The sequence below is a fragment of the Lepisosteus oculatus genome, chromosome 25 (genome assembly GCF_040954835.1).
Source record: "Lepisosteus oculatus isolate fLepOcu1 chromosome 25, fLepOcu1.hap2, whole genome shotgun sequence".
In the NCBI taxonomy this organism is placed as follows: Eukaryota; Metazoa; Chordata; class Actinopteri; order Semionotiformes; family Lepisosteidae; genus Lepisosteus; species Lepisosteus oculatus.
In genome coordinates, this window is record NC_090720.1 from 275,401 (window position 1) to 289,335 (window position 13,935).

At 56.9% G+C, this 13,935-nt stretch overlaps 1 protein-coding gene across 1 annotated transcript in view; it reads right to left on the reverse strand.

The window, feature by feature from the left end:
- LOC102686502 (msx2-interacting protein) overlaps positions 1-11,176 on the reverse strand; it is a 31,104-nt gene extending 19,928 nt beyond the window's left edge. The window contains exons 1-2 of the mRNA XM_069183954.1: positions 10,823-11,176; positions 6,487-6,807 (exon numbers count right to left, since the gene is read on the reverse strand). Of these exons, the coding sequence (XP_069040055.1) occupies positions 6,487-6,807; positions 10,823-10,905 (404 nt within the window). The 5' untranslated portion in view covers positions 10,906-11,176. The remainder of the gene's footprint in view (positions 1-6,486; positions 6,808-10,822) is intronic.
- Positions 11,177-13,935: the final 2,759 nt, after the last annotated feature.

The window sequence follows — 13,935 nt, forward strand, 5'->3', positions numbered from 1 at the left end:
AGAGAGCAGGAGGGGTGAGAGCTCGCTCCCTGCGGAGACACTGCAGGAGACACCCCCGAGTCACGACAACCCCCCCCACACACACACACACACCCCCCCGAGTCACGACAACCCCCCCCCACACACACACACACACACCCCCGAGTCACGACAACCCCCCCCACACACACACCCCCCCGAGTCACGACAACCCCCCCAACACACACACACACCCCCTGAGTCACGACAACCCCCCCCCACACACACACACACCCCCGAGTCACGACAACCCCCCCCACACACACACACCCCCTGAGTCACGACAACCCCCCCACACACACACACACACCCCAAAGTCACGACAACCCCCCCCACACACACACACACACACACCCCTGAGTCACGACAACCCCCCCCACACACACACACCCCCGAGTCACGACAACCCCCCACACACACACACCCCCGAGTCACAACACCCCCCCCCCGAGTCACGACAACCCCCGCACACACACACACACCCCCGAGTCACGACAACCCCCCCCAACACACACACACACACCCCCGAGTCACGACAACCCCCCCCGCACACACCCCCCCCCCCGAGTCACGACAACCCCCCCCACACACAAACACACACACCCCCCTGAGTCACGACAACCCCCTCACACACAAACACACACACCCCCCTGAGTCACGACAACCCCCTCACACACACCCCCCTGAGTCACGACAACCCCCTCACACACACACACACCCCAGTACAGCCCTGAGTCACAACAACCCCCACACACACACACTCCAGTACAGCCCTGAGTCACAACAACCCCCACACACACACCCCAGTACACCCGAGTCACAACAACCCCCACACACACACACTCCAATACAGCCCTGAGTCACAACAACCCCCACACACACACACACTCCAGTACACCCGAGTCACAACAACCCCCCCACACACACACACTCCAGTACAGCCCTGAGTCACAACAACCCCCACACACACACCCCAGTACACCCGAGTCACAACAACCCCCACACACACACACACTCCAGTACACCCGAGTCACGACAACCCCCACACACACACCCCAGTACAGCCCTGAGTCACAACAACCCCCCCACACACACACACACCCCAGTACAGCCCTGAGTCACAACAACCCCCACACACACACACTCCAGTACAGCCCTGAGTCACAACAACCCCCACACACACACACTCCAGTACAGCCCTGAGTCACAACAACTCCCACACACACACCCCAGTACACCCGAGTCACTACAACCCCCACACACACACACTCCAGTACAGCCCTGAGTCACAACAACCCCCACACACCCCAGTACAGCCCCGAGTCACAACAAACCCCACACACACACTAGAGAGCACAGAAACAGAGAACTCAAGAGCCTAAGAAACACTGGAGCCTGGTGATGACTGACTGAAGACCAGCTCTCGCCCCTGTGAACCCAGGCTCTCTCATCCCTCTTCAGGAAGAGTGTGAGACTGACATGCAGCTTCTTTCGATCCACTAAACCCATTTCCTTCCTCACAAATCCTTCTTATTTAGGAACACAGACTCTCCCTCCTGTGCCTGGCACCCTTCTCCCCTCCAAAAACCTTCCAAATTCTCTGATGCCAATCGTTTTGTTTGTCCGCATTTCACTTGTAATCGATCTGCAAGCCCCCTGTTAAGGCCTGAAGCTCGCCTAAAGCTAGCAGGGAGCCAGTGCAGGGGGGCTGACGCAGGGGTGACGCGTACACTCCTGTGTGTGTGGTGGAGAGGACAATGGAGCAGCAGTCTCAGAGGGCAGGTCCTGCTGGCGTGAGCGTTCTGGCCCGTCAGGCCGGGACGAGTTGCGACGGGCTGAGCAGGCCACATCTGGGCCGACTGGCCCTACCTGGCAGAGGGCATGAGCGCTCGCACCCTCAGCTGTGGGAGACAGGCGAGACGAGCAACGCCACGGTCACAAAGGGACTTCAGACTCCAGTGAAGAGCTCCAGTTCAAACCCGGGCTCTTCTCTGCCATAGACTCCGCACTGCAGCTTCACCCTTGACCCTGGTCTCTGTGACCCCGAGTTCATCACCCAAACACACCTTCTCAATCTGAACCCTCAGTGGCATTAAATCCAAGATTCCAATCAAACTAAAACCAGCACCAAGGTGACTCCCTTCACCCCCCTGTGGTTAACCAGGGGATGGGCACAGTGAGGCCGGAGGGAAATGGGTTTAGTGCTCTTGCAGGAACACAGGTCCATCAGGGGCACGAGTTCCACTCTCAGTCTTTTCTCAAACCCAGGGCGCAGGGCGGCAGAGGGAGAGCCAGGCTTCCCCCTCTCCCAGCCGTCCTGCCGGCGCCAGGCTGTCCGCTGCAGAGCTGAGCCCAGCAGGAGGCGCTAGGGGAGCCGCAGGCTTTGCAGAGCCAGGATGTGCAAGAACAGGGAGCTCAGCCTCAGGAACTGTCCTGAACTGGGACACGGCTCTTCGCCCTCTTTCACGATGTCGTTACGGCATCACTGCAAAGTGGAAACGCACTCTTGCACACCTGTCGGCTCAGACACCGGAGGGCTGCGCACAAGTTCACTGGTGATGCCACCAGAGAGCAGCACTTGCACACAGTGTCAGCTCTGACCCTGCACCACAGAGCTGTCAGAATCGTCAGTTTGCCTGACATGTCAGCAGTCTCTCTCCAAGACCTTACTTCACTGGAGACGCAGTGGCACCCCCCGGTGGCAAAAGCTGTGAACACCAAGTAGGTGTTCACAAAACATTGACAGACACGTCAATGTATGGAGCAATTTCAAGTCATCCCACACACACCGCTTAGCAAGTGAGTGTGAAGGTATGCGATAAAGGGCAGTGATCCTGAGCTATGAGTACAGAAAAGCTCATTAGAGTCTTTTCTCGTCTGCGGCAGACCACGCTCTTAATGCAACACGGCAGAAGAAAAGCAGAGGATGACTCTGCTAAAGTCTGGGCTCCTCTTGCGCCTCTGTTGAGTCTTTCTGACTGAGCTCTGAGCAGACCTCAGGCCCCCGAGCCCCTCTCGAACCTCCAGCCACCTCACACTGTCCCACAGCCATCCTCCTGTGACAAACTGGGCATGTTCCAGTGTTCTCGAGTGTCGTAAGACAAACATGAGGCCCCTAGTATAAACAAATTCATGTTGATTTTATGCTTTATTTACTACTTGATTTCACTGCAGCATGCTCTGTGCACTGTACTTTACTGAGCTGCACCGAGCTGAACGCGACCTCACTGAAGAGCAGAAACACAGGAACCTGAATTTCTCAGCACTTTACTGATCCACACCAGCTGTTGTGGTTCTTTATTGCACTGCGCAGCACCGTGATCCAATAATGGACGGCATTATTACTGCACTGTGTTGCAATGTACCTTAGTACACATCATTACTGCACTATACTGTGTTGAAATCTACACTAGTGCACAGCTTTATTATTGCACGGTGTCGCAATGTACACTACTGTACAGCTTTATTATTGCACGGTGTCGCAATGTACACTACTGTACAGCTTTATTACTGCACCGTCCTGTCTTCCAATGTGCACTTGTGCACAGCTTTATTACTGCACTGCAATGTACACAAGTGGACAGATTTAGTACTGCACTGCACTGTTTCAATGTGCACTAGTGTACGGCATTATTACTGCACCGCACTGTGTTCCAATGTGCACTAGTGTACGGCATTATTACTGCACCGCACTGTGTTCCAATGTGCACTAGTGTACGGCATTATTACTGCACCGCACTGTGTTCCAATGTGCACTAGTGTACGGCATTATTACTGCACCGCACTGTGTTCCAATGTGCACTAGTGTACGGCATTATTACTGCACCGCACTGTGTTCCAATGTGCACTAGTGTACGGCATTATTACTGCACCGCACTGTGTTCCAATGTGCACTAGTGTACGGCATTATTACTGCACCGCACTGTGTTCCAATGTGCACTAGTGTACGGCATTATTACTGCACCGCACTGTGTTCCAATGTGCACTAGTGTACGGCATTATTACTGCACCGCACTGTGTTCCAATGTGCACTAGTGTACGGCATTATTACTGCACCGCACTGTGTTCCAATGTGCACTAGTGTACGGCATTGTTACTGCACCGCACTGTGTTTCAATGTGCACTAGTGTACGGCATTGTTACTGCACCGCACTGTGTTCCAATGTGCACTAGTGTACGGCATTGTTACTGCACCGCACTGTGTTCCAATGTGCACTAGTGTACGGCATTGTTACTGCACCGTACTATGTTGCAATGTACACAAGTAGACGGATTTAGTACTGCACTGTTGCAATGTACATTAGTGCGCGGCATTATTACTGCACCGCACTGTGTTCCAATGTGCACTAGTGTACGGCATTATTACTGCACCGCACTGTGTTCCAATGTGCACTAGTGCACGGCTTTATTACTGCACCGCACTGTGTTCCAATGTGCACTAGTGTACGGCATTATTACTGCACCACACTGTGTTGCAATGTACACTAGTGCACGGCATTATTGCTGCACCACACTGTGTTGCAATGTGCACTAGTGCACGGCATTATTACTGCACCGCACTGTGTTCCAATGTGCACTAGTGCACGGCTTTGCTACTACACTGCACTGTGTTCCAATGTGCACTAGTGCATGGGTTTGCTACTGCACTGCACTGTTCTGTCCTGCAGTTTCGTCAGGAGGTCTCTTGCTCTGCGCCTGGACTACAGCGTCACAGGGCTAGCCACGGTGCTGGACTCATGCATTGGCCCGTTTGGACCTGGCGTCAGAGAGGGAGCGTGTGAAGCGAGGAGAGGCTGAGGAGCGGCCCGGACGCCCACAAACCCGAGGGGGCACAAGTGAGAGAGAGAGAGAGAAAGAGAGACAGGGAGGGAGGAAGGACGCGCGACAGCAAACAGCAAACAGAAGCCAGAGACGCGGAGACTGAACAGGAGTCTACAGGCCGACACCGCGGCCGGCGCTACGAGCTACTGGAGTTAGTGGAAAGGAGACAGGGGTTCGACTGGGGTTAGAGAGAGAAGGGCTAAAATACACAGGGCAGGACATACCAACCTGTTCAGACTGCAGTAACCCGACCTACAATCCCACTTAAAACTCTAGGGAGACAATTTTGTGAGCAAAAAGAAAAAAATATTCTGTAAAAAAAAAGATGGCAAAAAATGAAAAATGGGACAAAAATGGAAACAGCAGTGACAGTAATCCGCTTTCGGACAGGGGTGGGAATAATCCGGATCGCAACCTCCTGATCTTTCGCAGCCCACAAGGCAGGAAAAAATGAAAAACATTCGCCGGTCCGGGGGGAAAAAAAAGATGGAAAAGCCACACATCGGCAAGGACCTCCGGCACAACGTCTCTTGGGAGCCAAAAACCGAAAAGAGCAAAGATACATCCACAGAGTGGCCAGCCCAGTCCAGCCCCTGACCCCACTGTCCACCCGTCTTCCTGCGGCCCGTCTTCCTGGTCTTCACAGCGCCTCCGCCCGGCGTGCCGGCGTGCCCTCGCACCCGAGCACCGCCGGAGCAACAGAAAAGCACCCATAATCCAAGAACGTCTTCGCGCCGGTCGGACACACGCGCCACACTCCTTACAATCCCAGAGGCAGGTCCGGTCCCTTATTCCCACACCGCTCCGGAGGTCATACATCCGCCCCACAGACCGGAGGCCAGGTTCTCCCAGGGCGTGTAATCCAGCACAATCCCAGAGAATCCCAGTACATCCCAGAAGGAGGAGAGGCCGGCCTGAGCCGTATCGCCCCCGCGGGCGGGTTGTACAATCCAGGGAAGAGGAGCGCGGCTCAGCGCAGGCAGGTCTTCGGCACGCGCTCTCCCCCGGCGGCGCTCCTCCGTCTTCACTCAGCGCGAGCTGCAATACCCTAAACCAGATAATCCCACAGAAAACGACCCAAACCCGCCGCCACATTCCTGCAATCCACCCGCTTATCCGTATATCCAAGGGGAATATTCCTGGGAATATCCATAATACTCCAGGCTCCGATCAATCAGACTGTTGGCAACAGCAAGATGTGTAACTGTGACTCAGGAGCGTACAGTAACCCATTTTTTGGTTCAGCATAATCTTTAAACATTTTTAAAAAAAGGTAATTCCACCATGAGCAGATCTGTACTCCCACATCCAGGAAAATTAACTCCGCAGCAGTACAGAATCTTTCCCATATCCATATCCGTGGAGATTATCCAAACCTCGGTATTCCCCGGAAACCTGTTATCCGGATCACGAGCAGGACCAAGCTCATACAGCAATTCCCAGTGACATTCGTGTGAGCGTCTGGACTGCTTTACGCATCTTTATAAAAATGGATATTTCGGAAAAAGACTTTCACCGCGATGATATCCATCTGGGGGATCCCTAGAGAGATCGGTCTGCTTGCTTTAACCACACACAAAAATCAATCAACAAAACAACCAGCACTGAAAACGCACCACCCTGGCTTACAGAAACTGATCCACTTACCCTTCCAGTCTGCGCTCATAGCGTCCCTCTCTGCTGTGGAGAGACGTGGGGGGCCCGTACACCGGACCCCCCGCCCCCCCTCTGAACCCCGACACGTCGCGGGCGCGGGAGCCTATGGACAGAGTATCGTCCAGCCCCCGCGCGGCGCTGGGAATGGTCCCCGGCTCATTGTAATCGGTCCGCAGGTCACGGTCGCCCATTTTGTTGACGGAGTTGTGCGCCTTCTGGGCGCTTTTAATGTCCACAAAATCCACAAAGGCCGCCACACCGCCCTCGGAGCCGCGCTTGGGCAGGATCTTGACACTCTCCACACGGCCATACCTGCAGGAGGGGAGAGAGGACAGCACAGGGTCACCACACTGCCGCCGGGCACCTACACACCCCCCTCAGCCCCACCCGCCTCCCCGCCGCACCCCCTCACAGCTCCCAGGAGCCGCAGGCAGCAGGTGTGCTCCGAGAGGAGAGAGGCAGGCAGCACAGCACCCCGAATACTCCACTGTTCTTGGGGTTCAGGAGCTGGAAATGTGCCAAAAGGAACACCATTTCCTGACCTGCGCCTCCCACACCCCCCTGCCTGCCTGGGCCCAGCGGTCCGGCCCGCCCCGCGTCCCAGCAGCCATGGAGCGCCGGCCAGCAGAGCCCTGGCGGTAAGAGCCGGAGGGAGGCGGCCCGCCCTCCCTGCACGAGGCCCGGGAAGAGCTGCACTCCCACCAGGCACAGCCGCCTCAGCGAAAACAACATTTATGCGCATCTCTCTTGTGTGGGCGAGAAGATCAAACACGTTACAGAAACCTTAATCTTTCAAAGACACAAAACTTGTCAGCATAAAAAAAAAACGCCAGCTACCTCTGTACGCCGAGCCTGAAGCCGCCGGCGGCGCGAGATGTGCTCCAGCTGCTGTGGACGACTGCCGCACAAACGCCACCCCAGAACCCACCAGCTCACGGACCCTGCCCCAGAGCCCGCTGGGAGCACGGACGACCCCTGAGGGGGGGTCCCACAGCCGACTCGAGGGGCCCTGCAGGACCGGGGCTGGCCGGCCAAGTGCCCGACCGCAGGAAGGGTCAGTATTTTGGCAAAGGCAAGAGGCCAGCAGTGCGGCACCAGGCACAGCTCCTCCTCCACTCCGACCCCAAACCAGGTGTCACATCTCACTGAACCCCTCTAAACCGACACACCTGACGGGGGGCTGCGCCCGGGGCTGAGCTGGAGGGTGGCCAAGTCTCCGGGCAGCACGCTGCCCCCTCTCCCTGGACACAGGAGATGGACACAGGCCTGCGGCACCGATACTCGTCCGTCACCAAGCGGGCGAGACGAACACCAGATCAAATAACCGATGTGCCCTCTGCTCGGGCGCCTGAGGTCCGGTTTCTCTGAATCCCCCCGTCCCCTCACTGGCTACACGGGCCTGCCGGGCCGATCTGGGTCACTGCGATGAGCAGAGCCAGGGCCTCCGCCTCCTCCGCTGACCGAACAGACAGTCGCCCTGCGCTTCCGGGCCGGGGAGAGAGGCCACCAGCTGCAGGACACACAACTGCCCCCAGCTTCAGGACACACTACTGACCTCCACACTGCAGTACTGACCACCAGCTTCAGGACACACTACATCACTGCCCACCAGCTGCAGGACACACTACTGACCTCCACACTGCAGTACTGACCACCAGCTTCAGGACACACTACTGCCCACCAGCTTCAGGACACACAACTGACCTCCACACTGCATCACTGCCCACCAGCTGCAGGACACACTACTGACCTCCAGCTGCAGGACACACAACTGCCCACCAGCTTCAGGACACAGTAATGACCTCCACACTGCATCACTGCCCAACAGCTTCAGGACACACTACTGACCACCAGTTGCAGGACACACTACTGACCTCCACACTGCAGTACTGACCACCACACTGCATCACTGCCCACCAGCTGCAGGACACACAACTGCCCACCAGCTGCAGGACACACTACTGACCTCCACACTGCATCACTGCCCACCAGTTGCAGGACACACTACTGCCCACCAGCTGCAGGACACACTACTGCCCACCAGCTGCAGGACACACTACTGACCTCCACACTACATCACTGCCCACCAGCTGCAGGACACACTACATCACTGCCCACCAGCTTCAGGACACACTACTGCCCACCAGCTGCAGGACACAGTAATGACCACCACACTGCATCACTGACCACCAGCTGCAGGACACACTACTGACCTCCACACTACATCACTGCCCACCAGCTTCAGGACACACTACTGCCCACCAGCTGCAGGACACACTACTGACCTCCACACTGCATCACTGACCACCAGCTGCAGGACACAGTACTGACCACCACACTGCAGTACTGCCCACCAGCTTCAGGACACAGTACTGACCACCACACTGCATCACTGCCCACCAGCTTCAGGACACAGTACTGACCACCACACTGCATCACTGCCCACCAGCTTCAGGACACAGTACTGACCACCACACTGCATCACTGCCCACCAGCTTCAGGACACAGTACTGACCACCACACTGCAGTACTGACCATGAGTTTCAGGACAGCGTGTGAAACAGGGGAAAACCCCACACTGGACACGCGAGGAGCCCCAGCTGAGGAAGACTCCGAGGTCAGCCCTTCGCCCAGGAGCGGGCATCTTGCTGTGCGCCATCCCTACCCCTCGCTAAGCAACAGTAACCAGGCAACTGCGCACGAAACCCAACACCACAGCGATTCAGCAAACAGAAGCCCGGAGAGGCGGTGGGGTGAACCGGCAGGCCTGGGTCCGAGTGCGTGTATTTGCACACGCGTGTGACCGTGTCTGAATAAACACGGGAGGGGACAACTGCCACCATCACCGAGCAGGACTGACCTGGACCCCCACGCAAGACAAGCGTGCGGTAATGTCACCCCCGTCTCTGCAACCCATTCTCCCGAGTCACCCCGCCAGCCGGTTCTGTTCCCTTCCCGACCGCTCGCCCCACTGCCGCTGTTCTCCTGGGTCCCCCCTGCTCGGGCCCAGGCGCGATCAGGGTCACCAGTAACAACAGTGCAGGGAAAAGCGCGCCCGGCGTGGGAAAACCCACTCACGCCTCCTCAGACACGCAGGACGTGCGCCTGGCACACGCGAGCCCCCGTGCGCACTGCCCTGCAGCGCGGCAGGTTCGGCCAGTCCGGCCCGGCCCGGCCCGGCCCGGCAGGTTCCCACACTCGCGCGTCCCGGACGCCATTTTACAAACCCATTCACGCTGCTCACTCGCCGCCCCTCCCCCACGGCCCCACGGCCGCGACCCGCCGCTCTGACAGCCCGTCCACGCGCGGGGCTTTAACAGCCGGGGACACGGCGAGCCCCCGGAACCCCAACACTGGCAGGCTGGGCAACACGCCCCGTTATCATCAGCGGTCTGAGCAAGCGCGTCTCCCGGGGTGACCCGGCACTGGAGCAGCACCCCCAAAAGAGCACCCAGGGGCTCGGGGTCCCCCCTCCAGCGCCCGCACGCTGCACGTGAACCCCTCGGAACCCCGAACCTGCGGCCGGGGCTCTTAAAACGCATCCCCCAAACCCAGCGGGGCCCTGGTTTCGAGCACCCCACGCACAACTGCAGCACCCCAGCGAGGGGCGGCCACGGCGAGGGTCAGACCTCTGGACTCGGGGCGCTAGCCGGTCCCCCCGAGCTGAACGGGGGTTCACACGGCGCGCGGTCGCGTCCGCAGCCGAACCCATAACAGAGCGCGGGCTGGCGGGGTCCGAGCGCGAGGCTATGCGGCGGCTGCCCAACCGCAGGCTCGCGCGAGAGCGGCAACTGTAGCAGCTCGCGTCCCGCGTGTTCCCCGGCTCACGGCTCGCGCAGGAAAGATACATTTACAAGCGGCGTCTCTGAACACAGCCTCGAGCTGCCGGGCGCTCGGGCGGCTACACCGCGCGGGACCGCCGCCTCGCGACTACAAAGCGCTCGGGATCCCCAGTGCTGCTCTCCTCGCGACCGCAGCCTCTCCGCTCAGACATCATTACCGCCGTCTCCACTGCTCCGCTCCTCCACCTCCTATCCATCTTCGCAAAAATAGGAAACGAAAAAGTATATACATCCTCAACGACCGCGCGTATGCAATATTCCTTCCACAACATTTCAGGATCTCCCTTTTTTTAAGAAAGAACCAAGCGCAATAAAATATTCCCACAAAGAACAGTTTATAATCCACGGGAGGCATTTCTGTTTCTCGTTACTTTTCCGCTGTAATTTCTCACGGCGGCTCCGCCGTTCCCATCCTCGGCGAGCGCAGAGATACAGGCGGACGGAGTCCATGATGCCGTATGCTGTTCGCCCTGCACGAAACTCACCGTTTGAAATGTTCGATAATTTTCTCCTCTCGCACATTTTCGGGCAAGTTCCCCACCCAGAGGTGCCTGGTTTCCCGGACCATACTGCGTGTTCGTGTCCCCCGATCATACAGATGTGTTTTAAGGGTTTAATCCTCGCCGGTTGGTTGTCCGCGTTGCAAACTGAGCGCCCGGAGATTCCGTCTCGAGCACAGCGCCTCGCTCCGACCCGCTCCCACCATTAGTTCTCGTGCTGTGTGCGTGTGTGATTCTCGGACCAGATGCACGTTCCCGGGTGGCGGGGGAGGGGGGGCGCGCCCTTGTGCCCGCGCATTCGCGCGCTCCCGCCGCCAAGCGCCCTCCTCCTGCTTCCTCCGCTCCCCCGCTCTGTCAGGCCCTCGGCAGTGCGCAGGCGTGGGAGCAGAGCGGGGGGGAGGGGCGTTTTGTGTTGTTGTCTCTCGAATGAAATCACTGGCGGCTCTGCGCAGGCGCGGAAGCTGTCTCTGGGAGCGGGTGGGGGAGGGGTGCAGGGCTGGGGTCTGTTTAATACTGTGAAATCTGCCGATTATTATTGCGCAATGTTGTTTTTTTAATGCAGAGGGACGGAATCGACTGTAATCCACACAGCGCAATCAGAAATAACAGATCTTTCTCCCCCCCGTTATCTTAAATCTTTCAGATAAATCGCTCGAGTTTAATTTATTCCCGTGTTTTAATTGTATAACATATATTTAATCCTACAAAGGCTAATTATATTGCAGAATTACCAGTTTAATTTTAATACTATAACTTCCGTTCTGTTTAATATTCTTCTGCTATTAAGATTGTATAAACGCGCCTGCAGAATGCTCTATAACCGAGGAGAAAAATGGTTGACAATATACTTTATATATATTAGCATAAACTATTGGCCAACCCTGACGCGTCCGCGCAGCGACTGCAGGGCTCGAGCTCGGCGCGCTCGAGGTGTTATTTTTAATTAAAGGTCACGAGCGGCTGAGCCGAGACTCCACGCCCGCTGTAATCTCGCCCGGGAATCCTGCACAAAGAGCAGCGTGGGACACGGCCAGCGTCCTGCCCACGACACAGCAACACGCCGGCGTGACCGCTGGGACATTTAATCCTGAAACTACAGAGAAGACCCCTCTGCGAACCGCCCCCCCGCCGCGCGCCTCAGGGGTCGCGCAGGGGAGGGGTGCTGGGAAACGCTGGCACGTGCACAGGCGCCCCCGGAAGGTGGGGTGTGGGGGCTCGGAGCCCGTTCAGACGGACCGGCTGCGGACTCGGTCTCCTAGCCGAGCGCGGAGAATCCCCGCTGCCCTTTCTGTCACGAAGGTGATCTGAAACCCAGATTTAAAACATCACAGCAAACAGCCAGCATACGGGTTCAGTCTCATGGCCTGGCTGCCTGTTCCACACTCCCACCACTCTCGGTGTGAAGAAGTGGCTCCTGCTCTCCCTTGCAAACGCGATTCCCCTGATCCGGACCCCTGCCCTGCAGGTCGCTGGACTGTTTCTGCAGAAATCCACAAGGCTTACTGTCGAAACCCTTGAAGATGTCGAATATATGAATCAGTTTCTTCTCTGTTCACGACAAGGGGATTCACCTCCGTTGTTTTAACACAACGTCCTTTCATTTAAATCCTGCAGCTTTCACACTATATCCACACATTCCGTTCTTCATTTCACACTTCTAACTACATAATTAGGCTCTTTTCAAGTCTAAAATGAAAACTCACCTTTCTACTAGGGCCTACGTTGGGCTTCCTTAGAGTTTGTCTCATATGTTCTTGTTTCATTTGTTTAATGTTTATTTTCTCCTTTTTTTCTTTATCACCATGTACAGCGCCCTTGAGTTTGGAAAGGCGCTTTATCAATAAACTGATCCTTGTTGTTGTTGTTGTTCCTCTTTGTGCGAGGGTGTGTGTGTGCTCACGCCCGTGCACCCGCTGTGTGAGTGTGTGTGTGTGCTCACGCCGTGTGCCCGCTGTGCGAGTGTGTGTGTGTGTGTGCTCACGCCGTGTGCCCGCTGTGCGAGTGTGTGTGTGTGTGCTCACGCCCGTGCACCCGCTGTGTGAGTGTGTGCTCACGCCCGTGCACCCGCTGTGTGTGCGAGTGTGTGTGTGTGCTCACGCCCGTGCACCCGCTGTGCGAGTGTGTGCTCACGCCCGTGCACCCGCTGTGTGTGTGTGTGTGCTCACGCCCGTGTGCTGCAGAGCTCAGCGAGGGCCTGGACACACAGACCTGTGTGACAGGGACTTTTATTTAGAAGCGAGCACAGCTGCAGTGTGACTTTGTGAAGGTCAGCGCGCGGCTCAGCAGCAAGAGGAGGGAGAGCAGTATGCACACACACTACACTCTCAAACTACACAACACTGCACTCACAAACTACACAACACTCCGCACGCGTGCGAGCTGGCAGCAGTGTGAGAGCTCTGGGGGTATGCATGTTGCCTCTGCAGTGGGCCAGCTTGGCCACAGCACTGCCACTGTCAGACTCCTGCGGTCAGGGCCGAGCTGGTGGCATCTGTCATCCTTATCAGAACTGTGGACTTTGTTGTGGTTGACCGGCTCATGTTTATTTTAGGAACATTCACTTCAGAGAGGAAATGCTGCCTGTGCCTTTGGATTGTTTTGGCTAATGGGCTGTGCTCTCTCAGGGTCTGTCTGCTCCCCCTCCTCCTGCATGACAGGAGACCTGCAGAGTACTCCTTGCTGGCCTCTCTGTCCACAGAGCTCCAGCAGACTTGACTTGTTTTTTTCAGAATGGCGACCAGGTCTGTGCTGCTGGGTCTCCCTGTGAGCTGCTGAGCGCAGTGGTGCTGTGATACCAGGTGTGACTGCAGGAGCAAACACCCTGCTGGTCAGAGCATGGGGAAGCATGAAGGGAGAGCAGGGGAAACAAGGCGCAGCTATCATGGCCAGACCAGGACACACTGGCCACTGTCATCTTCCTCAAGAAGATGTGTCCGGCTGTGTCCAGCAGGTCTCTGGTGTCGTTCAGGAAAGGTGAGCTGTGTACCCTGCGCAGGCACTGCCACTGGCTGTTCACTCCAGAGGGGTCCTGCGCTGGCCATAGGAACTGTGACTGGCCAATCGGAGCACAGCATCGGATCTACAACCCACCAATCGGA